Source organism: Camelus bactrianus, chromosome 7 (genome assembly GCF_048773025.1).
Source record: "Camelus bactrianus isolate YW-2024 breed Bactrian camel chromosome 7, ASM4877302v1, whole genome shotgun sequence".
NCBI classification, from domain to species: domain Eukaryota; kingdom Metazoa; phylum Chordata; class Mammalia; order Artiodactyla; family Camelidae; genus Camelus; species Camelus bactrianus.
In genome coordinates this window covers 10359658-10387153 of record NC_133545.1, presented here as the reverse complement: position 1 = coordinate 10387153, position 27496 = coordinate 10359658, and the positions used below count along the sequence as shown (strand labels likewise).

At 45.9% G+C, this 27496-nt stretch overlaps 2 protein-coding genes and 1 long non-coding RNA gene across 5 annotated transcripts; 2 read left to right on the top strand and 1 right to left on the bottom strand.

Annotated features, from left to right (window-relative positions):
* Window positions 1-9059: 9059 nt before the first annotated feature.
* On the bottom strand, window positions 9060-11451 carry LOC141578107 (uncharacterized). The gene is made up of 3 exons (XR_012508019.1): window positions 11316-11451; window positions 10297-10356; window positions 9060-9387 (listed from the first exon to the last, which is right to left on the bottom strand). It is a non-coding gene; the product is annotated as an uncharacterized LOC141578107 (long non-coding RNA).
* Window positions 9221-11366, top strand: TMEM139 (transmembrane protein 139). Its single transcript, XM_010955837.3, has 2 exons — window positions 9221-9453; window positions 9674-11366. The coding sequence occupies exons 1-2, from the start codon at window positions 9221-9223 to the stop codon at window positions 10065-10067; spliced, it is 627 nt and encodes a 208-aa protein (XP_010954139.3). The 3' UTR covers window positions 10068-11366.
* Window positions 11452-11615: 164 nt separating the features above from the next.
* On the top strand, window positions 11616-27213 carry CASP2 (caspase 2). Of its 3 annotated transcripts, XM_010955726.3 has the most exons (11): window positions 11619-11799; window positions 14346-14496; window positions 14802-14969; window positions 15118-15199; window positions 15780-15874; window positions 16145-16321; window positions 21132-21260; window positions 21404-21494; window positions 24410-24559; window positions 24736-24845; window positions 24985-25258. In XM_010955726.3, the coding sequence occupies exons 1-11, from the start codon at window positions 11726-11728 to the stop codon at window positions 25114-25116; spliced, it is 1359 nt and encodes a 452-aa protein (XP_010954028.2). In that variant the 5' UTR covers window positions 11619-11725; the 3' UTR covers window positions 25117-25258. The 3 variants fall into 3 exon arrangements, with proteins under 3 accessions (XP_045372531.2, XP_045372602.2, XP_010954028.2); XM_045516575.2 differs by lacking the exon at window positions 24736-24845 and having other exon boundaries at window positions 11616-11799; window positions 24985-27213; XM_045516646.2 differs by lacking the exons at window positions 24736-24845; window positions 24985-25258 and adding an exon at window positions 21580-21640 and having other exon boundaries at window positions 11616-11799; window positions 24410-24527.
* Window positions 27214-27496: the final 283 nt, after the last annotated feature.

The window sequence follows — 27496 nt, the reverse complement described above, 5'->3', positions numbered from 1 at the left end:
TTAATTTCCAGACTATGCAAACAGTTCATACACCTCAATAACAAAACAAAAAAACAAAAAAACAAAAAAGGAAAGAAAAGAAAAGAAAAAAAGAAAAGAAAAAGAAAAAGAAAGAAAACCCAAACAACCCAATCCAAAAATGGGCAGAAGACCAGAAGAAATAAACAAATATTTCTCCAATGAAGACATACGAATGGCCAAAAGCACATGAAGAAAATGCTCAATATTGCTAATAATCAGATAAACGCAAATCAAAACTACAATGAGGTATCACCTCACACCAGTCAGAATGGCCATCATTAAAAAGTCCACAAACAATAAATGCTAGAGAGGGTGTGGGGAAAAGGGAACCCTCCTACACTGCTGGTGGGAATGTAATCGAGTAAGCCACTATGGAAAACAGTGAAGATTCTTTAAAACACTAAAACCAGACTAACTCATGCTCTAGTAGCCCCACTCCTGGGACTATATCCAGAGAAAACTCCAATTTGAAAAGACACATGCACCCTAATGTTCAAAGCAGCACTATTTACAATAGCCAAGACATGGAAGCAATCTAAATGTCCATCAACAGATGATTGATAAAGAAGTGGTAGTGTGTGTATGTGTATGTGTGTGTGTGTATATATATATATCACACACGTATATACATATTTTTATGGCTAAGCAGTATATATACACACACACACATATATAAATATGGAATATTGCTTAGCCATAAAAAGAATGAAATAATGCCATTTGCAGCAACATGGATGGATCTATCTAGAGACTATCATACTAAGTGAAGTAAGTCAGACAGAGAAAGAGAAATATCACATAATATCACTAACATATAGAATCTAAAAAATGACACAAATGATCTTATTTACAAAACAGAAACAGACACACAGACATAGAAAACAAACTTAAAGTCACCAAACGGGGTAAGGGAGGATAAATTAGGAGTTTGGGATTAGCAGATACAAACTACTACATATAAAATAGATAAACTACAAAGTCCTTCGGTCTAGCACAGGGAACTATATTCAATAGCCTATAATAACTTATAGTGAAAAAGAATATATATATACATATAAAACTGAATATATATATATATATATATATATATATATATATATATATATATATATATATAAAACTGAATCATTGTTTTGTACACCTGAACACAATACCCTAACACAATATTGTAAAACAATGATAATTCAATATTTTTTTGAGTAAAGGTAGATTTATTTGGAGAGGTACATACCACATAGAGTGTGAGGCAAGAGAAAGGCAATGAAAGAGGTGTGGGATTTGGGTGCTCAGGTTTAAGTAAAAGTAGGTACACACTCCATAGACAGAGTGCAGGCCATCTCCGAAAGGGAGGGAGTGAAAAGGGGCCGATAATTCAATTTTTTAAAAAAACTTAATTGTTAGGAATTTTTCCAATTTATACATGTGAATAAGAACATATATAGAAAAATATTAATTGCAAAATCCTAGAAATAGTCTAAATGGTTATCAGCTGGACAATCATTAAATAAATTAACAATTATTTCATAAAATAGAAGCCATCTTTTAAAAAAAAAGAGTATAATAGATGGAAAGAAATCAAAACAATAGCTGTCTATGGGGCTGACTGGGAAAAGGAATGATGGAACACTCTGGGTGGTAGTAATGTTTCTTATCTTGACTGGAGTTCGGGTAAGTCCACTGTAAGTCTTTATCAAAACTCATGGAATGGTCCACTTAAAATCTGTACAATTCATTGCATGCCAAGATTTACTTCCAAAAGAAAGTTAACTGCAAACTAATATTTAACTCAAGTTACTTTCATGTATGCTGAAGTAATTGGGTGGAAGTGTATTTGATATCTGCAGCTTACTTTGAAATGTATCAAAAAATAAGATATACTGATGGATGGATAAAGCGATGGATAGCTATGTCATAAAGCAAGTATAGTGAAACAGTAATTGTAGACTATAGGTGGTGTGTACATGAGTGTTCACGGTAAAATTTTTTTCTGTGTTTTTAAGAATTCATAATAAAATGGTCTATACATGCTGAACTATATGTATCATTAAGGAACAATCTCCAACATATGTTGTTAGGTAGAAAAGCAAAATATAAAGTTATATCTATGGCATGCTCCCACGTATATAAAAAGAGCTTGATTCTGTTACATTTGCTTTGTCAAGGTCTCTCTGGGGGAAACCCAGAAAAAGCTGGGAACCTGTAGTTGTCTCTAGGGAAGGGGACTGAGAGACTGAGATTTTAGGGTATAAAGATTTACTTTTTACTACAATCCTTTTTAACTATTGACATTTATACCATGAGTATAGATTATTTTTTAATCAAATAAAAGAATTATTTTTAGTAATCTGTATCTTTTTGTTTTTAAAAATTTGTCCACACGTTGGTAATATTCACAGTTTGATACTTTCACATATTGATACTTTCTCAGATACTAGCTTTAATCATTATTTAATTCTTTCATACAAGTGTCATCCCTCCATCCATCTCAGAAGATCAAGTGTTACACTCCCTGGGCTAGCACAGGGTAATGTACAATGTAAACTACAAATGCTCCACAGTGAACTCAAGTCCCTGTGATGGGATGGAGGCCCTGCTGGTGGGTCCCTGGTGTGCCCATCACACTCAGACCTTTCCCTTTGACTTTGGCTGCAGCTCATGGGTCACAACCAGGCTGGAGGAGCAGGGCGGGAAAGGGGTGATAGGCTTCGGCTTATTTTCACCAATTTACAAATGAGAAACTGAAGGCCAGAAAGGTTAAGTACTTACCCAAGGTCACACAGTTAGTAAGTCGTAGAACTGAGATCTGAAAGCTGGTTTGGCCATCTCCAAAAAAATATGTGATTAACCACAATACCTCCCTGTTTTCTCATGTTTAGGAACATATTCATGTGGGACACTGTTGCCACTATCTGTAGCCATTTCTAATAAACGCAATGCTTTTTCGGTCACCTGGCAACAATCACATTCAACTTCTCAAGTTCCAGGATTGCTTTATGTGACTTAGTGCTGAATATCTGAGCTAGAGTGACAGCCTGAACCCTGTTGTTCACTCAATTCATTCCCAGTTAGCTTTGTACAAGCTTACCACTAGTTGGTGAGGGTGATATTTCTCCTTACATACCTGAGGATTTACGATTCTTTGAAAGCATTTCCATCCCCCAAATATCAATGTTTCTGATTTATTTCCTGTCAAATCATTTGTCCACCTTCCCTACACATTTGGAGGAGCTGTAAGGCAACTAGCTCTCAACAGAGTTAAAATGTCAAGATTATGGGTTTGATTCTAATGAAAAAAAATCACGTACTTTCTCTGAGCTGGTTTCCTCCTCTGTTACATGAAAATGATAATCAAACTTACCCCACGTGATTGTTATTAAGGATCAAGTGAAACTGTGGATGTGGGCCAAACTCTTTCTTTTTTAGAAGTCACCTGCACACCTGGCTTCTACAGCTGCTCAGTTAAAATCTTAACTTTTTATAATCAGTCTTAATTATCTCATAAAGATGAGCATCCTGATACTGAATCTGCAGTCTTAATTTCCCAATCTTGCTTTAGAAGCCAATAACCTTATTTTATTTTCTGATATTCTCTTTTGCTGCCTTTGCTGTCTGAAGATCAGGCTTAAGATGCCAAATAATGGGGAAAACAGCATCTCACCACTCTTCCAGGGAAGACCAGCGTAATGATCTTAGAATGTCATAGGTGTTTTGTTAAATTATCATTATTAGGCAGCCAAAAAAAGTGTTTAGAGTCAGATGATACAGTGGCTAAGAGCCAGGGTTCTGGACTAGGACTGCAGGTTCAAATCTTGACCTCACCTTTGACTAGCTATATATTTTCAAGTTTCTGACCTCACCTATAAAATGATGTGATAATAGTAACTACCTCCTATTACACTATATTTTAAATTACTTAATTTGTGTAAAGTATTTAGCAGAGTGAGCAGTACACACAAAACACTCCCCACACAGTTGGCTGTAAGTATAAAGCAGACCCAGATTCAGAAACACAAAACCACAGAAATGTGGAGACACAGAAGCACACAGTGGTAGACATCATTATCCTTCCCTGGAATTCTGTCGATTAGCTCCACTTCTCCCTTATCCCCTGACCATTCACCTCCCTTCACTGTCATCCTCCAAAATGAGGAAGTGTAGGGGGCCAGCCAAGCGGGGTGCTCCAACCTCTAGCAAGGTAGTTTGTGGCAAGCAGGCAAGTAGGAAGTGGAAAGACAATTGAATCAAGTGGAGAATTCATAGTCTGCAAAGGATACTAAGCTGATGAAGAAAAAAGGAAAGTAAAACCTTTGGGGAAAAGCAGTTTGGCCATATGCATTCAGGGCAATAAAAATTTCATATTTCTTGGCTCAATAATGACATTCCTTAGAATTCAACTGGAGGACATAATCCAAAAATAAGGAAAAAACTATACCTCAGAAGATGTTCATTGTAGCATTATTTTTTAAAACAGCTTTTTAGAGGTACAAGTCGCTCTTTTAAAGTGCATAATTCGGTGGGTTTGTTTTTATTATTGGTATGTTCACAGAGTTGTGCAAGCGTCAGTACTACCTAATTTTAAAACATTTTCATTAACCCATTTACAGTTATTCTCCATTCTTCCCTCTCTCCAACCCCGAGCAACCACTAATCTACCTTTTTCTCTCTTAAAGTATTGTTTTTCATGACCAAAAGGGGAAAAAAAGAAAAATTGAATAAAATAAACTCACTGTTACTGAATAACATAATGTAAAGGTATGTGAGAGTATAGTATATCAATTCAATAAAATATCATATGGCTGTTGTGTGGCTATTGGACATTACTACAATAAAGACTGTACCAAAAGGCGAACTTGCTATGTTAGAAAGCTTAAAGTTTTTTTTTCAAAGAAAACAAAATGGTGAACATATTCTGATCGCAGCCAGGGTATCTTCTGGTTTCTGTGTGAACAGACTGGAAGAAATGTGTAGAAATTTTAATGGTCATGTCAGGATAATGAGATTGTGGATAATTTTTTTCTTTAGCCTTTAAATATTTTGTAACACTTTATAGTTTTTAACAAATGGAATTTTTAGAAAATCTATTTAAAATTATTGGAATAGGGAATATATTGCAGGGCACAGCCAGCCAGCATCCCAGCCTCTGTGTCTTGGATCCAGTTCTTACTTCAGTTAAGTCTCTCTAGTGCAGGCTCCTTCCGGTACCCAAGAGCCTTAAGCTACAAAGGTCCCACCTTTCCCAGACTGGGTGACCTTTCCTGCTGTAGTCATTCAGGCCCTCACCCTTTGGCCTCTTCGCCTCTCAGCCTACACTCCCCATGCCCCTTCAATACAGGACTCACTCCTTAACAAAGCCCTCTTTGTTATCATGCATATCAATGACTGTTGGCCAATTTCTATTAATAAAGTCACTGTATGTCCAAGTCCTTCTGATCCCAGCCATACGTTCTCCTTATAAGCTGAATAGTAAGAAAATTGGTGGAAACAAAATATAGTCATCCCTCAGTATTGGCAGGGCATTGGTTCCAGGACCCCAGATACTGTTGCAGCAAAGTGTGTTACAGCTCAGCTGTGACAGCAACCTGGCTCTGGGATAGAGACCAAGCAGCACTCCAAGGGTTGAAGAACTCAGGTTTTTTATGCCAGCAGGCCCAGGAGAGTTAACATTCCAAGCTCTGGATCCCATCTGTAGGTTTACACAGGCTTTTATAGGCTGCCAGTCTAGACGTTGCAACATCATATGCAAATAAGGTGTAACAAAGTTGACTATTTAGGAACGAGCTTTGTAGAAATGGACCAATCAGGAAAGACAGAAATGGACCAGTCAGGAGTGAACTCCATGCAAGTGAGGTGCTACAAATGGACCAATCAGGAGTTAGCTCAGGGAACCAACAGAATCTTAGGGGTAAGTTCCACTTTCCTAGAAGCCGTTCCAGAGGCAAAAAGCGAGATAATGCCACTGGGCCAGGGAACCGGATGGTGCTGGCAGGAGAGTAATGGCCCTGCCTGGAGGTCCTGCTGGTCTTTTTCATGGGGCTTCCCACCTCAACACCAAAATCTAAGGATGCTCAAGTCCACTATATAAAATGATGCAGTATTTGTATATGACCTAGCATATCCTCCAGTACACTTTAAATCATTTCTACATTACTTATAATACCCGATACAATGTAAATAATTGTAAATACAATGTGAATAGTTGCCAGCACTCAATAAATTCAAGTTTTGCCTTTTCAAACTTTCTAGACATTTTTTCTGAGTATTTTCAAGGCAAGGTTGGTTGAATCGGAGGGAACCTGTGAATAGAGAGCCGAATTTACCAACCAGCTCTCTTCCCACTCTCCAGTCCCACTTTCTCGAGAGACAAGGCTCATTTAGCCCACCACAGCCCTCCTGTGACATCTATTACCCGCCTCTCCTCTTTGCTGATCTGGGACAGAGAATCCTCACTGACATCCCATCACTACACACACAGCTACCCCCAGCACACTCATTCTCATCCATATCCTCATCTTCATTCTCCTCTCACTCCCCTACACCCTAACCCCAACAAACTCCACACATCCTCTTCTGCAGGAGCCCTGGCAGTGTCCCAGGACTGTTCTTGGGATTAGATTTGCTACCATTATCTGCTCCCCGCCTCGGTTTGGTTTGTACATTAACACCCTGACAGCATGGAGCCCAGCCTTGTCTCAAGACCACAGTATGCCTCTGGCCACTCTGCACCTCCCAGCACTTGCCTCACCCAGACTTCCTGCCAGACCCACAACCGAAAAGAGTGGGTCCCGGCTCTCCAGTCTGTGGTGAGGCCAGGTGAAACGGTAGTCTTCTAATGGAAGCATTCAACTAGGTTTAGTGGGCACCTACCATGTGTCAGGAACTCTGTTCATTTCAAAGATTCAGAGATGCCTGAAATAATCACTCACCTTGGGATGCACACAGTGGAAGGGTTTCCCAACACAAGTACATGTGCTGGACACACAGTGAGGCTAAACAAAGCAAAACCTTGGAGTTTAGAACTGAGAAAGGTTTACAGCAAGGATCATGCAAGGCAAAAGGGTGGCTTGTGCTCCAAAGACCCAAACTCCTCGATGATTTAGGGGGAAGTTTTTAAAGGCAAAATTTGGGGTGAGGGCTACAAGGTGTGTGACTTTCCTCTGATTGGTTGGTGGTGAGATAACAGGGTGGTGGTCCAGGAACTTTGTGTTCAGCCTGAAGTTACGATCCTACAGCTAGGTGGGGACCTGAGTTGCTGTGGAAGAACTCAAGGGTATATTGTTACCATAACCCTTGACAAGGAACCAGGATTCTGCTTAATTGCTGCATTGTTGTTTCTCGACTGCTCCTCCTTTGTTTCTGCATTCCCTCCCTTCCCTTATTAGAAACTATTTGAATCTGCCCTTTGGAACTCAGGAAATGTCTAGGAGGCTGAAGTCTTTTCCCTACAAACAAGGAACAGGTGACGCAGAAAGGCTTTTGTACCAAAGAGGACCCCACAGGGTCCTGCTTGGGTTCAAAAGGAAGGTATATAACAGAAAAGTACTACATAGAGTGGTTATACAGGCAAAGGCTGGGTCAGGGCTAGGAAGGAATGCTGTGTATACTTGATGGAGACAGTCTCCATAGCAGCCATCACCTCGGAGGTGGCTTCTGAAGAATGACGAGTTAACTGGGCCATGAAACATACACACAAACATGACTTACGGGTCTGCAGAAAGCAAGGAATGTATAGAAACGGTACTTTGGCCGCGGAAGCAGAATCCATCATTCATGCCCAGAGTAGTGATGGAAAGCACTATGTGGCCTCCAGAGATGAAATAACCCATGGTTTCTGCTCCCAGGCACAGATCGTACTACCTAAATATAATGCAAACTGCCCAGAACACCAAGTGCACTGAGAAGGGAGAAGGAAAAGCAAATTTAATTCTGGTCCAAAGTACAAAGATCTTTGGGGCTGAGATTGAGGAGGGCTCTCTCGAAGGCTCTGTAGGTGGTGGCGGAGTAAATCAAGGAGCCAGACAAATCAAGGTGGGGCAGTAGTAGGAGTTCAGCCTTAAGCAAAAAAGAGGAGGAGGAAGCCTGGGCAGGAACGCAGGGGTTGGGACAGAAAAGTGGGCGGAACCAGTGGGCTCCACCCCCTGCCCTCCTCCCACTCCCCACAACCTGCTTTCTCCGGAGCCCCGTGCACAGGTGAGGGAGGAACTCCGAGCGCGGTAAGAAGGGCAGGCTGGTCATGGCATTGGGGCTGGGGTGTAAGGAGGGGATCTGGCCCCTTTGTAGAATCAGGGAACTCCTGACAGGCTGGCTTGAGGGTAGGGGCTGCCTAGGCGTGGCTGTTGCCCTGCCGAGAAAAGAAGAGGCTTCTCCCCACCGAGAAAAGAAGAGGCTTCTCCCCACCAACCTCCCAGGCCCTGTGGTAATAACTCCAGGCAGGAAACTTAAAATCTGAGTTTACGGAGTTAGGCCTGGTAGAAGGTGAGGGCCCTGGATTGATATGGGGTGAAGAAAGGTCAAGGATTCTCTGGGCTTCTGTCCATTGCCCTAGAGCTTTGTCTGTAAGATTCTCAGGTAGTCGTGTCCCTGTGGCTTTGTGGTGTCTACGTGCACTTTCTCCCTCTGGCTGGAGAAAGCAGGAAGCCAGGGTCAGGCAGGGTAAGCGGTGCTCTCTGCTCTTCAGGGTCAGACTGAGGGCCTCCGACTGGGAAGGTGGGGGGATGGGGGAGGCGGAGGGTCACTGCAAGCAGTAACAAAGGGCAAGGCCTGCATCACCACCTGGATTCCAGACATGCCGGTGAGCACTGAGGCCCCAGGGCCTGCCCAAGACTGGGTCTTGGAAGGGAAAGAAATAATGGAGCTGGAAGATACAGATCACAGGGAAGAAGGAAAAAGGAAGGAACTCGGGGCCTTAACATAGTAAACTCGCTTGAGGGCTGGGAGTCAGAACTCCTGGGCTGGTTTCCTGGCTATTCCACACATATTGATACCCTGGGACAACAGTGTGATCCTAGAGAGAATTCGAGAGCTGGAGGGGACCCTGCAGATCATTTATTTGGGGGCATTTATTTGATTTGAGACAGAAGAACCTGAAACCCAAACAAGGGTGTCTAATATGGTTATTTTGAAATCTGACCCAGTCGCAATGCCAATTGCTAGTTTAGACACAACAGCTGTGTGTCTTTTTGCAGGAGCCTGGGGAGGGGCCATGGTGCCAAGCCAGTTGTGGGGGCGACTGGAGAAGCCGCTTCTCTTCCTGTGCTGCGCCTCCTTCTTCCTGGGGCTGGCTTTGCTGGGGATACGGCCGGACATCGCCCCTGTTGCTTATTTCTTTCTCACCTTGGGTGGACTCTTCTTGTTGGCCTGCCTCCTGGCCTGTGTTTTGGAATGGGGGTTTCAATCAGTGCAGACCGAGAGCCCAGGGGCGTCAGGCAGTGCACGGTGAGTTAAGGGGTGGGCAGGATTGGAGGAATACACACGGACTCATTCTCCCTGTCTCCCTCTAGTCTCTAGGCACACAGCCTCTGCTTTCTCCCACCACTGTTACCAGGGAGTGGAGGGGTCAGGGGCAAGTGGAGGGGTCTTTTGCTGGTAGGAGATAGAAAAGGGAAAAAAGACTCCTTTCAAGAAGCCAACAGTGACCTTATTTCTCCTCCCTCAGGGACAATGAAGCCTTTGAGGTGCCAACGTATGAAGAGGCCACGGTGTTGGAATCACAGTGCCAACCCCAAGAGCTGGATCAACCACCCTCCTACAGCAGTGTTGTGATCCCACCAGGACTTGAGGAGGGACAGCCTAGCCAACCAGAGGAGCCCAGGAGACCCCGACTGGATAGGCGAGTGGGCTCAGAGGGGTCTGCAATCTCGGGAAACCCCAGAAGACCTCCAGTCAGCCTTCGGCTTCGGGGACCACGGGTTGTGTCCACCGTTCCTGATCTGCAGAGCTTGTGGACGCCCGCCACACTGGAACCTCTTACTCCACCCCCTGCCTATGAGGTCAGCTTTGGTCACCTTGATGATGATGTTTTCTATGGAAACAACTGGACACCTCCCTAAAGGACTTTCCCAGGATATATCATCTTTCTGTACCAGACTCACTCGTTTGAGTGATGCTTCCCACTGCCTGTTATGTGTTAGGAACTGTGTTTCCACCTGGACATCACAAATGAGGACTTTAACCCAGAAGGGAGTGAGGCTATGGTGAGCCCTTCCCAGTTTTGAGGTGGCACATCCTATAGATGTAGGTGGTACAACTTGAGACTTAAGGAGATATTCAGTGACCTACCCCATATCCAGTATTTCCAGAGTTAGACGGAGGGTGAGATGAGAAGGTGATCCAGAGAATCTAGTGAAGGAAGAAAAGAAACAACATCTGAGTGACTGCCTATGCTGCTTCTGTTCCGGGGGCTTTGCCTCTTACTATATCACAAAAATGAGGTATTAACTACCCTTCATTTGAAAAATGGGGATTCTAAGGGTCAGAAAATTTTGATAATTTGCACAGGGGAACACTGCTAGTAAACAGCACAAAAAAATTCCTTTAACTCTGCTCTTCTGATCCCAAAGCCCACTGTGTTTTCAATACGAGGCAACAGAAGCCAGGTTATCCGCACATCTCTTTCTGTCTTGGACAACTGCTAAGAGAGGTGAAAGACTTCATATAGACAGACTGGAGGACCAGTTGTGTCTGGACAGGGCTGAGTGTGACCGGGGATGTGACCAGCCTCCTTGAGGAGCAAACTGAATCAGAACTGTGATAGCTTCTGTCGCTGATGGGGAGCAGTTCCTGCTCCCGGGCAGGAGAGCAGTCCCCATCCTAGCAGGAAGCAGTGGAGTAAACTGCCCCAGGAGGAGGGACTTCTGATTTTGAGAAGAGGTGGATATGAGGGTCAGAAAAGATAAAACGTGAGCTTGGCGAGGGGTGGCAGAGTATCTAAGGATCCCCCTTTTTTTTTTTTTTTTTTAATTTTAAAACGCTTGTTTGAATTTTTTCGTTATCTTTCTAAGGATCCCTCTTGAATCATCTATTATGAAGCACTGGAAACACTTGCACCGTGTCTCCAATCGCTTCAACCTCACCCCTGCGCTCTGACCGCTAGGGTTTTACCCCAAGCCTCCTGCCCTGCTTCCTCAGATCTAAACAGAAGACCAGATTTTCTGGAATCCTGTGCTACACCTGTGATGTAGGTTTTAGCCACTGGGAGCTGCTCACCCAACGCCGCCCTACGCTCCTCAGGGGGGCGCCACCACTCAGGCCGTCACTCTGCGCGTCTAGCGCCTTCTAGGCTCCCTTGCACTCCTTACCCGGGCCCCTAGAGTTCAACTTCAATAAAGTGAAAAGGCCGGCCACACTCATCTCCTTAGAGTTCTTGCAATAGGCGGGTGAGGAGAGGTGGGCGGTGCCGGGAAGGGCGCCGTGATTTCCGCGGGAACCGACGGCCAATCGGATGCCCACGTATGGCGGGGCGGTGCCTCGCTTCCCTTTCCGCCGAGCTCGCTCTCTCACCCCATTGGACGGCGCGTGCACCGCGGGGGCTCTGCGCCTGCGCGCGCTCCGGCGGCGGCGCGGCCGGCCTCGCGTAGGGGTGGGGCTAGAGGAGGCAGCGCGCAGGCGCCGGGCGCGCCCGCGGACGGGGGAGGGATGCGGCGGAAGCGGCGGGTCGCGGTTTGTTTGGGTTGTGGGCGGTGCGCTCGCAGCCCGGGAAAAGCGGGAAATGGCGGCGCCGGGCCCGGGCTCCAGGTCCGCCCTCCAGCAAAAGGGGCTGATGGCTGCTGATAGGAGGCGCAGGTGAGTGGGGGAGGGTCTCGGGGGTCCTTAGTGGGGCCAAGGGAGAGGCCTTCTCCTCTCGGAGCCCCTGGAAGCAGCCGTGTCCGCGCTTCCTGCCAAGGGTGGGAGGCCCGGCTGAGCCCCCCAAGCGCGCGGGCGAGCTGGCAGGTTCCTTCTCGGCCTTGCTCTTCGTGAGCAAAGACCGTCCAGCCTCGATTCCTCCAAACCAGGGGTCTCTGAACCGGGGAAGCTCTTTGCAGTCTTGCCAAATCACGGTTCTTTGCAAGATTCTACATTCTTTCTTTCCCCTGGTCCCCTTATGAGCAATTAAACTCTGTTTTCTTAAAATATGGTGAGACTTGCAAAGATTGGAATTGTGCCTGATGTGCATTTGTTTTGTACTGAATATATCACGACCCATCTTGCATTGGGTGTAACGACCGGATTTTCAAAACAGTCAACACAGGCTTTGGAGTTTGAGTACTTTGAGACAAGGAGGTTCCCGAGGCTCAAAATGTGACACCGCCTCTGCCCCAATTATATCATTTCATGGCAAACATCACCCAGGATAACATTTTAATATCTTCTGGTCCAGTCCCAGAAAATTAATTGAGGACTTTGGAACCAGAATCAAGACTAAAGAATTCCCTTTGTGTCCGTTTCTCCACCCCCTCCTCCCCTTCCAGATGTATCCTAGAGTTCTAGGTGATTGTGGTTACTTTTGGAGGGTCCACATTGGAGACTCTCCTCATGGTATACAGGCAGAGCAAGAGTGCGGAGAATATGATAATGATTCAGATTAAATCTAATGAGTTACTGATTGAAAATTTAAGTCTAGGACTTACAAAGAATTAAGAACTGGGAGTTACTCACTATTGAATTGTGAGTTTGGATGAGATTGAATAGGAGGAGGCTTTTTGAGAGGGGGAGTTGCTAATGTAGTACCAACATTTAAGGGCTGGCCAAAGGTCCTGTGAAGGAAACAGGGCCTGCATAGGTAGAGAGGGAAAATGGAGAGAATGATGTCATGGAAACCGAGGGAGAAGAAAGTCAAGGAGAAAATGCTGCTGGTAAATTAAAGGAAGAAAGCTGAGTAAACCTGCTCCACCATTGGTATGTATCCTGAGAAAATACCCAGTATCCAGCTGCCATGTTATCTTGCAGTAATACTTCTTTTTACCAGAGTTCATGTATGTCATTATTGTTACTGCTCTGGCGTGTTCTAAGGGGATTCTTAAATGAGGTTTTTGATTTCTCTGGATTGTGTTGTGGCATGTTTTCACTGAAGGTTTGGGGTAGCAGGAGTATTACAATCGAATAGAAACAAGAAATTAAAATGGAGTTTCCAGCAGCACTGTCCCAAACCCAAAAGTTAACCAGACTTGGTTGCTTATAACCCTGGGAATGTTTTACTGACCATTTTCCCTGCCTTTGGAGTCCATGTTCTATCTTCTTGGGTCTCAGCTCTAACAAGATTCTGCCTTTCCCTCCTCTAACCAACCTAGAGTTGAGCCAAGTACATGCTATAAATGCGTGGTATTTCATTGATTCTAAGATGCATGTTTCTCCACACACGTATTTTAACATCTTTGAAATCAGGATACATTTTAAAATAGGGTTTTAAGTTATAAACTGACGCTGTTACCATATTCCTTTCTCACCTCCATCAAGTCCTCACATTGTCATGTATTTGGAAACTGTGACTAAGCAGGTTGGTGATCCCTAGGCACATAGATTTTATAAATAGAAAATAGCATTCTTTTAGCGCATAAACAGAAGCTGATCTCTTTCCAAACCCGTAGCAAAACCAAGGAATCCCTGAAATAAGACGTCTTTAGTAAACTAAATTACTGAAATAATTTATCCTTTACAGGCTTTAACTCCTTAAGTGATTTCATATGACATTGTTTTTATCATTGGCATTTATCTTCTGTGACTTTTTGTCATACTTTCTACTTACTCAGTTCTTACAGGATTCTGGCCATTTTTAGTGTCATTTTATCACAGGAACTTACAGTTTTAAAAAACCATAGTCATAACTAGGATAAGTAGGCAAGAGACTGTGTGTACGTGTGTGTCTGCCTGATTTATTTTTTTTAAGCTGTCCATTGGCTTGAGTTTGTGCCATTGTATTAAATTATTTTATTCCTCACCAATGATTGTTTTAAACTCATATTACTTTCAGCAGCTTAGACAAATAATGTGAAGTGTTTTCTGGAATAATCCTTAATTAAAATTGGTCTGTCAGAAAGAGGAACGTGCCTTCTCACGAATACGTGTACTTACGTATGTATTATTTTTGTCAAGGTGGATATTTCCCCTTGCCAGACCATTCATCTCAGAAGATGGTCTCAGTTGAACGTTCTCCATAAAGGATTATATATCATTTCTTTATGGTCAATCTGTTACTGTTTAATAATCCTTTGATTTTAACTGGATTCAATAAAATGTGTGTAATCTTACCATAGGTCCTGTTCTTTATGTTTTTCCTCCCCACACCTCTTCTGCTCTACTTCTCTGTGCCAGATCTTTACTTGACAGGCTTTCTGTCTGCCTTTTGTCTGTAGGATATTAGGAGTGTGTGGCATGCACCCCGACCATCAGGAAGCCCTGAAAAAGAACCGAGTGGTGCTGGCCAAACAGCTGTTGCTGAGCGAACTATTAGAACACCTCCTGGAGAAAGACATTATCACCATGGAAATGAGGGAGCACATTCAGGTATCTGAAGGCAAAAGAGAAAGGCCAAGTAAATATTACTAGTTGTAGGACTAGGAATAGAGCACAGTAAAGTGTGAAAAAGATGTAGTGCTTTACTAAGGAAATGAAAATGACCTTCTGCTCTAGAGCATTTAACACAGAAGACGTATAATTCAGGGGTGACGGGAAGGACTTCACACGTACATCTTTTTCCTGTAAGAGGAATTCTTGAGATGGATGATGGAATTACTAGGAAGCTCACCTGGAGAGTTAGAATTACAGCTAGATACGTAAATACAATTTCATGTTTTGTTCTTGTATCGTAGGCCAAGGTGGGCAGCTTCAACCAGAATGTGGAACTCCTCAACTTGTTGCCCAAGAGGGGCCCCCAGGCTTTTGATGCCTTCTGTGTAGCCCTGAGGGACACCAAGCAGAGTCACCTGGAGGAACTGTTGCTCAGAACCCTGTCTGGTCTTCCACGTGTACTCCCACCGGTATGGAGCCTAGACATGCGATGTGTTGAGAAGGGTTAGTTTGGTGGGAAAGGAGTTTTTGAGACAGTGCGGGGGGAGACTAGATGTGTTTTACTTGGACTGGACCAGCTCCCTAAGGCCTGGCCTGGTGGGCCCTGATTTCTTACAGTTGAGCTGCGACTACGACTTGAGTCTCCCTTTCCCGGCGTGTGAGTCCTGCCCTCCTCACAAGCAGCTCCGCCTGTCTGCAGGTGAGCACTGGTGGCGTGAAGTGCGTCCCGCAGGGTGACCTCCCTTTTCTTGGCTGGTACCCGACTTTGCCCTAGTGTGATACCTACTTTCGTTCATAGTGGGAGCGGTTCCCTGAGTGAACTTGTTAGGGGCCAGCAGGACAGTTTAGATGGGGTGTTGGTGGGGCCTGTTTTCTTTTCATCACAGGTGATTTTTTAATGGTAATTGCCCTTTGAGCAACTTCTGCGGATAGAAAATGCCTGCACATGATTGGCCCATCTCCTCTATAAAGCTGTTTTACATCGAGGAAAGACTACATGGTGGGCCTGTCACCTGCTGATTGAGCAGCCTAGCAATGAGAATAAGGCTCTTCTCATCTTCCATTTAGTCATTCTCTGGGTTGAGCACCTACTCTGATACGCAGGCTAAGTGCAGAGGGCCCAGTGGTGAGCGAAAGCGAGCAGGTCCCCTGCCCTCATAGATCTTACAAGCCAGGGAAGTGAGCAAGACCAGTAATTATTAAAAGGGTGCCTGAAGTTACAGTAAAGTGCTCGGATTGACAAGTGGGTTGTGTGCTAGTTTTTTGGCTCTCTGCTGCAGATACGGTGGAATACTCCCTAGACAACGGGGATGGTCCTGCCTGCCTTCAGGTGAAGCCTTGCACTCCCGAGTTTTATCAGGCACACTATCAGCTGGTGAGTCTGGCAAAATGGTAAGAGGAAAAGGGTTGGGAAATGAGAAACCGTTTCTGGGCGTCTGAACTTAGACTGTGTATACATTTCCTTCCTGATTTATTAGGAAGTCATTGCTGATGGAGTGTCTTCTGTGGGCATTCCTCTGTTACGACTTGGGAGGGTTAAGTAGAAGAATGTGATGTCTTTGTTTTTTTTGAAATATCTCCTCTCGTGGGGAAAGTTTGATTTCTGGCCTCGAGGCTCACTGTCTCATTGGCCTCCCCTCCCCAGGCCTATAGGTTGCGGTCTCGGCCCCGGGGCCTGGCACTGGTGCTGAGCAATGTGCACTTCACTGGAGAGAAAGACCTGGAATTCCGTTCTGGAGGGGATGTGGACCGCAGCACTCTGGTTGCCCTCTTCAAGCTCCTGGGCTACAAAGTCCACGTTCTGCTCGACCAGACTGCACAGGTACCCAAGGCAGGGCGTGCTGACGTGTACATGAGAGAAGGGCTGCACTTTGGGGCAGGGAACACCCGCTCTGCCCTGCCTGCTGGGCTCTGCCTTGCTAGGGTTATTTTCTCTCCTTACCTGTTGCCTGCTGTGTTCTGCCTCTCACCTTGCAGTCTAGTAAAGGAAAAAGAAAGGGGAAAAAAAGAGAATTAGGGCCAGCCAGCTGCTTCAGTGTTGATTTCTCAGGGTGGCTGTGCTCTCCCTGAGTAATGCTAGTCCAGGGGTGGCTTGATTCCCAGTCACTCAGGTGGGGAGGAGACGCTGAGAAGAACCTACCAGCTCAGAAAAGATATTTATATGTGAGTCCAGGCTACACAGGACTTCTTGGTTGATTCTGCTCCTAAGGAGTCCAGTCATTGTTCTCGGGTTTACTTTGGCAGATAAAATTCTCGTGAATGAAAGTTTGCTAGAATCACCCTTGTAAATACTGTTTTGTGGCAGTTTCATGAGTTAACGTAACTTATTCTTATCAGTTGTGTGGCCACAAGACAGATCTGAGGTAGATTACTTCTGAACCAGATTCCTGCAAGTCGTAAGCGTTTTCAATATGAGTTAGTCCCCATTAACCTCAATTACGGGGCTGCACGCTGACCTCGTTACCTTTAGGTATTTCTGTTTTGAGATTAAAAATACTCCATTGGTAAATTTATGCTAATTATTACTTTTGATTCCAGAATGATAGTAATTTTCCTAAACTTGCCTTTGGGAATGGCCGTGGTAAAATTAAGGTTTCTAGGAAATTCTCTTTGATCTGTTGAGGTGGGGGCAGGGGGTCTCTTTTGTCTTCAGTGTAGTCTGTTGTCTTCATTTCTATTTAGCTGTCTTGCTTCTGTGAGAGTAGTCATGTGTCGGCTACACTTTTGGTGAGGCCAGTTTCATTGGTAGGTACCTGAATGTTCTTTATATGCTGTTGCCAGCCTCCCAGTAATAGCCCATGCAGAGAAGTAAACCCACTCTTGCTTCAAAGCCATGGCAGGAACAGCTTCTTTAATCATCAAGAGTTCAAGTGACGGTCGTCTGGGCGTGACGGGGTAAGGGTGGGACATCAGCTGTAATGTCTATAGAGGGGCTCCTACTAGAAGTTCATGTCACAGAGTGAAGGCTGTTTCAGCTTCTTCACAGGTTTTGGTCTAGTCATTCCTTTTACTAGGAATTTATTATGTCATGGGTTTCCAAATTTTATGTAGTTGATAAGGGACAAGTTTATATGCTTGATAGTTAAAGATACATCCTGAATCACCGAGTCAGCTCTGTACTACTGATTTTCAGAGACATTCAGTAGATTTGATGGGCCTGTGAGCCCACTGCACAAATCCCGTTCCCATTTATGCTAAACCTGATGCAGATTCAAGGACCTGTTGGATTTTGGTTCTTTGGTTACATTGTTCTATAATTTGAATTGCAGTAGAGTTTAATTTTGAGCACCTTATAAGGGGGTTGGAGGGGACGGGGGGACTATGTTAGCTACCAAAGAAATGTTGACCTTGAGTTCAAGGGACCTCAGTTGAGGGAGTCTTGACATCAGCAAAAAAAGAAGCGTGTCCACTTATGTTCCTAAGGACCACACAAGATTAGAGACAGTGTCTTCTACAGTAGTGAAGAGAAAGAAGCAATCACCTGGGTAGATGTGGTCAGATGGGTAAATGGACAGGGTTAGCCTTAAACTGCCCTTGAAGGATAGAAGCTGCTGAGGCAGAGAGGCGGGTGAAGGGGCCCTGTGCAGGGAGAATAGCATACAGATTAGAAACATGTGTGATGTTAGGGACCTTGTGTGTAGACCAAATGTCTTGGGCAAAGGAGTGCCAGAGATGAGATGGAAGGTAAGAGGACCAGAGTGTGCAGGGCCTTAAATGTCTTCCCAGGGGAACGGAACATCGTTGGTAGTTTTTAAACAGAAAGGTGATGCAGTCACAGTGGTGATTCAAGGAGATTTATGTGACAGTATTATAAAGAACGGAGAGTGGCAGAGAATCCATCTTGGAGTTAATATCATAATGCCAGTGCGAGGTGCTGGGGCCTGGACAGGGTAGCGGACCAGAGGGAAGAGAAATATGTAAAAACTAGTGTAGTGGCATGATTGTACTGTCAGGGCTGCCAGGGCTTTGTGGTTGAATGACTGCATATGGAAGAAGATGGAAAAGGTAGGGAACTGAGGGCCGCAGAGGAAGTCAGGACCAGAGATGTACATTTGGGAATTACTTGCGTAGGAAAAAGACTTTTAAGTCATGAGAGAATATGAGATCTTTGAGAAAGAAATTTCAGGCTTAGGACTGAACCTTGGGGATATAGCCGTGTGCGTGTCCTCCTCCTCAGCCCTGGAGATGCAGAAACATGAGGAGGACATCGCAGAATCAGGTTCTGACAGTGGCCAAGCTGTCGGATTCAGCTGAAACCAGGTAGTTACAATGGGTGTGGTAATTTTTTACATTGGCCAGCTGCACAGAATACCTTCTTCCCGAAAGACCATCTCAAGAGGCTCAAGTCTTTTATCATATAATTATCTGGCCAGCAAAGAGACAGAAGCCCCCCAAAATTAAGATCCTCTTTTTCTCCCTCTATTACACTTTTTTGCTGTAGAGAGAATTCGGTTTAAAAGTCTGAGACGGCGTAGTCTTCGAGTCGCCCTGGCTGGCCAGTGCTGGCAGGCGCGCTGGTAATTCTCACTGCTCGCATAGGCGTTCGGTTCTGCTTGTCATCGGTTCTGCTTGTCATCAGAGTCTTCCTCCTTGTATCTACCTCATGAGGTTACTAGTTCTAGAATTACAGTTTATCATATATTAGGGAATGTGATACACTTTAAAGTGGCAAATTTCCTTTTACCTTGTGGTATTGGTTATTAACTTACATTTGGTCACAGGTGGCTTTGAGAGGGTCAGACAGGCTGTGGGTCATCTCTGGGAAATGCAGTTGCCCGTAGAGTTTTCTGTATAATTTCAGGAGGTTCACAGGTTACTTTCCTCTCCTGTGTCCCCCAGCGAGAAACACATGTGAGTGTTAAGAACCTTGCTATTTATAGAAGTACTGTAATTTTATCAGAAATAGATCTAGAGATCCTATTTTAAGCTATGCTACTTCTGGAAAAATTCCCCAAATGACTGACCCCCATTTATTGAATGATTTAGTCTTATCAAATTCAGTGACAAAGTCTGTGTGTTCTTACTTTGGGCTTTGTTGTTCTCTCTTTACTGACCTAATAATCTCACTTAAGTTCAAAATGCTTGTGAGTATGTGCCAAGCATTTATTCTTCCTCTCTTCTTGGAGCAAAATTAACTTCAACTATTACATGTTAGATTCTATTGTAGTCAGCTCCAGGGGAGCGGCCATGCTTGTGTATTCTCTTGAGATAACCTATTCTTAAAAATGAATGAATTTTGGATATCTTTTATTAGCTTAAGACCTCCAATATTATGAGTGGCTTCTGTTTGCCCAGAAAATGTACCTACTCTTTCAACACAGCCAACTTCTCCATTTCCAGTGAAGTTGCAGACTTTCAAGTCTTTTATTAAGTCTCAGTTATCTGCAAACAGAAGTATTTCAAACAAATAGATCAGTCATTCTCAAACGTGATCCCATCGGGATCACCTGGAGGGCTTGGGAAGCCACAGTTTGCTGGGGCCCAAGACTGTAATTCTGGCAAGTTCTTAGGTGATACTGATGCTGCTCTTCTAGGGGCCACACTTGGAGAAGCACTGCCGTGTACTGTATAAGTGTGCATCTTAATTGGGGGCTGTGTGTGGCAACCGTCAGATACACGTGAACTGTAACTGTTCTGCCTGGATAGCATAATCATCATTACGTTCTGTTCAAATTCGTACTAGAATAAAATTATCTTCTCTCTGCTCATCTCAAAGAGGACCCAGATATCTTGAGCTGTGGAGGGAGACACAGGTTTAACAGCTGGTATCACATTGTTAAAACGATTATGGAGAGGAGTGTTATCCATGTGTGGCAAATGTAGTGCAAGGTCTACAAGATTCTTACCTGTGAAAAAATAGCATTGTTACCCTTCATTAGACAGGAACATTATAATGGCAGGTCTTTGTAATACGTGCCAGACATAGTTCTCTATACGCAATATCTCATTTAATCTTCACAAACTTGGAGAAAATTTACTCATAATTGTCTTCCTACAAAATGGATATCCGATCCCTGAGGGGCTGAGTAAGCTGTTCCAACTTAGGAACCCAGGCGTTAAACCTAGGTCTGCCTGACCCCCTAGACCACGTATGCAGTCACGCCCCTGTACAGAACCTTCCGTAGAGTGTGTTCTTCATGGACAGAACGTCTTACACAGACATCGTTGCTGTCTCTGGGAACTTAAATGCTCAGAAAGCAGCCTAGAAGCACTGCTGTTCTCTACAGAGCAGTTCCTGTAGCTGTTACGGACTTGTTCACCCACTGTTTACCTGGTGGTCCTCCTCGTGCCATTTATATACAAGGCGCACTCTGAAGAAGGTTCTGGTGGATGATTGGAGAACGGAGGAAGTTAACTAGCTCCTGCATGATCACCTTCATTAGTAACTTGCTTTAGTCCAGGAGTTCTTAACATACCTGTGAATCTGTGAATTATAAAATTATATCTGTAAGTTTGTCTGAAGTGGTGCAGTTTTCTGGTGCATCCATAGCTTTCTTTAGCCTCTCAGGGTCTCTGAATTCACTCATCCTTGAACACATATCTTCTAACAGCTTAGGGTTTCAGACACCAAAGAAAAGCTGTCATTGGTGCCGACTGTAGTGAACAGCGCTAAAAGGTAATCTTTCTTGTAGGAAATGCAAGAGGAACTCCAGAATTTTGCCCAGTTGCCGGCTCACCGTGCCACCGACTCCTGCATAGTGGCGCTCCTGTCCCACGGCGTGGAGGGTGGCGTCTACGGTGTGGATGGCAAACTGCTTCAGGTGTGTGCAGCCTTGAGGACAGAGCTGTGGTGGCCGGGTCGCCTCCCCTCTCGCTGGCCCGTCTGCAGCACCGGCTGCTGTTGTGTGCGTAGGTCTTGGGAGGCCCCTCTGACCGGCAACCTCCCTTCTCCCTTCTCTGGCAGCTGCAAGAGGTTTTCCGGCTCTTTGACAATGCCAACTGCCCAAGCCTCCAGAACAAGCCGAAAATGTTCTTCATCCAGGCCTGCCGTGGAGGTGAGTGCCCTGGCAGCCCAGCACCTGGGTGGTGGCTCCTGGGCAGCCTCCCACCAGCTCTCACTTTGCTGTTTGCTCCTCTCAGGTGCTTTCGGATCCCCTGGGCACCTCCTTCTGTTCACTGCTGCCACCGCCTCTCTTGCTCTGTAAGTGTCTCCCGATGCATGGGGTGTGCTGGGACTTGGGCAGCCCATGGCTCTCAGGTTGGACAGCTCTCTGCGCACCGCCAGATCCTGCTCTCAGGGACAGGATGCTATCAGTGTCTTTGCCTTTGCTGAGAACGCTTTTTTTCCTGTGCTTATTAACTCTGATGCGCTCTTTTGTTGCCCATTTCAGTTAAGGATTTTCTGTCTGCCTCTTTCTGCATCTCTCCGCTTCTCCTTTTACTTCTCACCTACACTGCGCTCTCACGTCCTCTCTTCTCTGTGTCCCTCGCGTGCCGTGCCGGAGAGCAGCACAGGAGCCCCGTGTCAGCCTCCAGCTCCTCTTCTTCCACAAACCACTTCCATCCCTCTTCTTTCTTGCACACGGTCTCTTACCCCTTTAAGAGCCAGGACTCTGTGACTAGGCACAGAAGACACGCGGGCATGCTTCTCATCTTGGAGGAAAACAGTAATACTGAAGAGCTCTAACCGTGGAGTCAGATTCTGCCTCTGCCCCTGACTAGTTGTGTCAAGGTAGAGAAGTTACCTGATGTCCCTCCACCTTCGCTTCCTTGATGTAAAGTGTAGATAATCATCAGACCTACTTCATAAGGTTAGGCTCTCATGACGCTTAAGTGAAATAGCACATAGAAAGAGCTCCCCAGCCCAGAGCCTGGCTCACAGTAGACTCACAGGAAATGCCGGCTGTGACTGTTACAACGTGGTCTGTGCCCTTAAGGGACTTACAGTTTTATTTAAAGGTCACTTTGTCCAAACATTCAAATATTTTTTTTTACCTAGATACAGAGTAGCAGTAAGAGCCTTTTAGGAGAAAGGGGGGAAATGCAATATATCAAGCATTCCAAGATTAAAAAGACAACCCCCCCCCCCAAAAAAAAAGGTTTGCTGAGCCAGAAGTATGCCTAGATCTAATTTAAAAACTGAACATCTATGTAAGTCATTGCGTGGTGAGATGTGGCTCACCGCTCACCATGTGAGGCAGATCCAGCTGATTATAAACCTTTAGTCACAGCTGAGATTTTGGGCCTCAACAGATAATAGTACAGAGCTATTGGCAACTTAAGAAGTAATGAGATGAATTTTTTTTGAAGGTGATTACCATGGCAGGGGGCAGTGCTAAGAAAAGAGTACGTGCAGCAGGAGCTTGCTTTGTACGCACCTGCTGTATCCCCAAGCCCAGAGCACTGCCTGATACCTAATAGCACTTAATAAATATTGAATGAATGGATGGAAATTTATCTGCCTAAAGAGTGTAGCAATAATCTAGAAAACAGCTAGGAAGATATTATGGAAAAAGAACCAATAACACTTCTTTATTAATAGAGCTGAGGCACAAAGGCAAGAGAGCAGTCTCCTTTCTCTTGAGGGACACATTCAGCTTGGCCTGTTTCCTTTAGGAGTTACCACTAGCAAGATAAAATGAAATAAAGATGTTTGTCATCATTGTCTCCTGTGTTCAGAGACATACAAATACTAGACCTGGACAGGGAAAAGTGGCTCTCTTTTAGGGTAATCTGAATCTTCTCTAAATTAAATTCTTCGGATGACCAGGAGCTAGCTGTTCCTTTCAAAGTCTAAGCTCACCTGTCTTCTATTCTGTTTAGTTAACATAACTGATGCCTGTAAAAAGGACCGCCCCACCTCAGGTGACTGGCTTCTAAATTGGAACGTCGGCCCATGAGGGCAGGGACTTTTTTTTTTCACTACACCCCTAGGGCTCAAAAACAGTGCCTGGCACTTGGCAGTTGCTCAACAAATTTTTGTTAATCAGTCAATCTTGGTCATTTTCCCCACAGATCTTTAAGCTTCACTTCCCTTTTAGGCTCTCTTGAATGTTGCATGGAGCAGAAGATACTGTAAAAAGCATCCACACTCTTACCTTTGGCGTGACAAGCTGTGTGTCCTCTCCGTCTCTTTCCTACCGCAGCACCCCTAGCGCCCCCAGAACAAAACAGCATCAGGAAAAGAAGACGTCTGGGTCAAGGGGTTGGTCATGTGCTCAAAGAATGTTGAGAATCTGCTTCTAATATTGAATAATTGTGTTCTTTTTCCGTTGCATAGGAGGAAATACTCAAATTACCCCAATTTTGTTTCTTCTCTTTTAAATTTCTCTTTCATCTTGGATGCCCGCTACAGTTGGGCTTATGAAATAAATAAATTATGAAATTAATAAAGTAGTACATGATTTAGAAGTACCAAAACCACCTTGGAAATAGCTGCTTATGCTTAATTTTAGAATTTGTGTATTGATATATAGATCTGAGCTTATGAATTCCATATGGCAAACATGTAGTAATCACATTTTTGGTTAATTAAGTTTTTTATGCAGTAAAACTAAATACATCGGTATTTTATTGTGTAATACAATAAAAAGCACTTTGACTTCCAGGTATATTGAGAACTGAACAAGTGAATCATGGACACAAATGGCTTTTAATTCTCTTCACAGGGAGTGTTTGATTCAGCACTTTCCCTGTCTTACACAGAATGGACAGAGCCCAGACCAGGCGTATGTGCACATGCTGGAGCATGTGCCCAGCCTGTCTCGGTCACCCTCTGCCTGGTGGATGCACGCTGGCAGAGGAACGGGAGTAATGGGATTTTGTGTGTGTTTTAATTCAGCAACCATAGGTTGGAGGCAACAGCTGGAAATGACTCTTCCCAGTCAAGATTGTAGGGATTTGGGCTTGTCACAGACATGGGAGAGATGGGAGTAAATAACATCTCTGTCCATCCTGTCTGCCTCTACAGATGAAACGGATCGCGGGGTTGACCAGCAGGATGGAAAGAACCACGGTGGGTCCCCTGAGTGTGAGGAGAGTGATGCGGGTAAGGAGGAGCTGCTGAAGATGCGACTGCCCACTCGCTCGGACATGATCTGTGGCTATGCCTGCCTCCGAGGTACCGTGAGCCCCAAAACAGTAACCTGAAGGGTGACGCGGCTCAGACTTGCGCTTTGTCACGCAGGGCTCTGACCCGCGAGGGTGCAGGTGCCGCGGGGGTCAAGTTTGGGATGAGCCGCTGTGGGAGGGCGTCCCCCGGCCTGCACGCTGCACTCACTGCCGTCCCGGTTGCAGGGACGGCCGCCATGCGCAACACCAAGCGGGGCTCCTGGTACGTTGAGGCCCTGACGCAGGTGTTCTCTGAGAGGGCCTGTGACATGCACGTGGCTGACATGCTCGTGAAGGTGAGTTGGCTCAGCCTGGCTCCATGAGCCTCTTGCATCTGCACAGCCTTCTGCCTCGCCCTCCCTCGTGCTGAGTTTCGTCTTCTCCCTGCCCCTCCTGTTGTACTGGGACCGTGAACGTGGGTCTCTGCCTTTGCAGGTGAACGCGCTCATCAAGGAGCGCGAGGGCTATGCCCCGGGCACGGAGTTCCACCGGTGCAAGGAGATGCCCGAGTACTGCAGCACGCTGTGCCGCCACCTCTATCTCTTCCCAGGACACCCTCCCACGTGACGCCGCCTCCCCGTCACCGGGCCACACTGAGGCCACTGGACCGCAGGAGGCGTGTAGAGCCTTCTCTTCAGGGTGCACGGTTTCTGCTCCGCCCCCTCGGGGACTGGGGGTCTCCCAGGCTTGTTTCACACACCCGTCATCTCCGCTTTGAGCCCGGCCTGCAGGCCAGCCCCCCGTAGGACCCGCTCTGGCTGGGCCTGCGGTGAGGAGCTTCGCAACCGACGTTTCCAGCAGCGTCTCCGTAGGGAGAGGGCATGTGGGTTTCCTCCGTGTTTGTGTCCAGTTTCTGCCCCCCGGGCTTTTGTAGGAAGCGTTTTGGCACTTGCTTTTATTACGTTAGTTGAGATGTCTCAGTAGTCCTCTCCTGTGTTTTCTTTCTACCCCAGACTTTGGAAGGTGTCCTGATTTAATGGAGACATTTTTCATTTGGCTCCGAAAGGGCCAGCAGGACTGGAGACACGCTCTGCTGCTGTGTGTGCGGCCCTGAGCTGTGGGGCCGTTCCTTCAGTTCCCAGAGGCCACACAGCCGGAAGACAGTCTTCTCCACTCTTGGCTCTTGGCGCTCAAGGAATCCAGCCTTTCGGCAGAGGTTAGAGTTCGGACGCCGTGTTTCTGTAGCTTGTTGATCTTGGCCCGTGGAAGTTTCAAAGGTCTTTTAATTAGGTGTTCTTTCTCTGAGCTTTGTTCCTGAAGTGAGCCTCACAGAGAGTGTCAGCGGGGGCAGATAAGCGTGGTTATGTCATACTTGGTTATCTGTCTCCTCCTCTTCTCCCTAGGAAACGTCCCTTTCTGTAAAAGCTTCCTAGCTGTTACCTCCCTACTTCCCGTTTCTCGGCTCTTTACCTTTGTTTCATCCTGTTCACTGCTGCCGCCAAATCTGTCTAAGATACTGCTTAATTGGACCAGTTGGCTGCTCAAGGATAGTACCTGGTTCCTCTTTGTGTTTCAGTATTAAGTCCCTTTTCGATTCGGTGGTCTGTTTCCCCTTCCCTTTCTCCCTCCCCGTCTTGGGGAGGCCATTGCTGCGTTGCTGCCCGTCACTCACTCACCCTAGAAGCTGTCTGTATCTGTGCTTGTGTGAAACCTTCCTGTTCTTTCAAGGCTTCTCTTTTCCTGCTGTTCTTCCCTCCTTCAGTCCAATCTCTGTATGACAGGTTTTGGTTTTGGTTTTAAATAGAAATCTGATCTTATCACTGCCCTGTTTGGAATCCTTTGGTTTCCTGTCACTCCTCAGATAAAATCCAAACACCTGACCTTGGCCCGCAGGGCCCCTGCCTGCCCCCTTGAACCTCAGTAAGTGCTGATTTCCCTGTCAGGGACAGCCCCAGTGGCTTCCTCATTTTCTCAAACATTCTGAGCTCCTTGCCCCCCCAACCCCAGGTGCTCTGCTGGGGTCCGCTGAGTGCCACTCCTCACCACTCTTGGCTCGAATGGCTGCTTCTTTGAGCGTCAGCGGAAATGCCACCTTCTTGTGGAGGCCTTTCCAGGCCACTCTGCCTCTAAATAATCTTGTCCGGTGTCTCTCTCTTACTGCGTCCTGTTTAATCCCCGCATTGCACTTACCGCAACCTATAATCATATGTTTGCGTGCCTCATTGGTGCACTCCTGTCTCCCCAACCAGGCTGTCAGCTCCTCAAGGGCGGAAGCCTTGTCTCTTGTTCACTGAGGTGTACCCAGTGCCTGGCACCTCGTAGGCCTTCAGCACATGTTTGCTGAAGGAAGGAGGAAAGCAGCCCGAAGTAGAATCCTACTTTTGGCGAAATTTCCCTTTCAGCAGAAGGCACAGTGCAGTGCTTGTGCTCTGTATCTCCCGTGTGCTTTGTTTCGTCCACTGGTATTACTAGCTCCTGAAGACAAGTCACGTGTGAGGCGGCTTCCTCTACGTCCCCCGTGGTGCCGGGCGCAGCGCTCGGCCCCCAGGGGTCCAGGTGCTTGGTGAACTCTTGCTCTGGGAGCCACGTGGGTCGGAGACTTGCTGCCGAGTCCTGCCCTTGGCTCAGTATCATATGGAAGTATTTGGGTGACAGAACCTTTCCACTTCCCACTGCCAGGATTTTGTATTGCCATTGGTGCCAAATAAATGCCCATATTTATTACCACTGTGTGCTTAGTGTCTCTGTGTCTGTAGACGATCGGTGTTATGAAGCCCACTTATTTTCACTCCCTTAGCTTCCTGCAGCGTTCCTCACCGCCTCACAGGGCCTGCCCAGAGCTGAACGCCCCTTCGGGTTTTGCTGCCTGATCTTTTTTATACACCCCGGTCCATACCTGGGATGGGCCCAAGTCCATCGTCATGGCCGCAGGCAACTGCCTGGAATACAGCTACCAGCTCTGGGATTCCTCATGGTCAGGAGAGATGGAAGAGTCATTGGCAGCCAG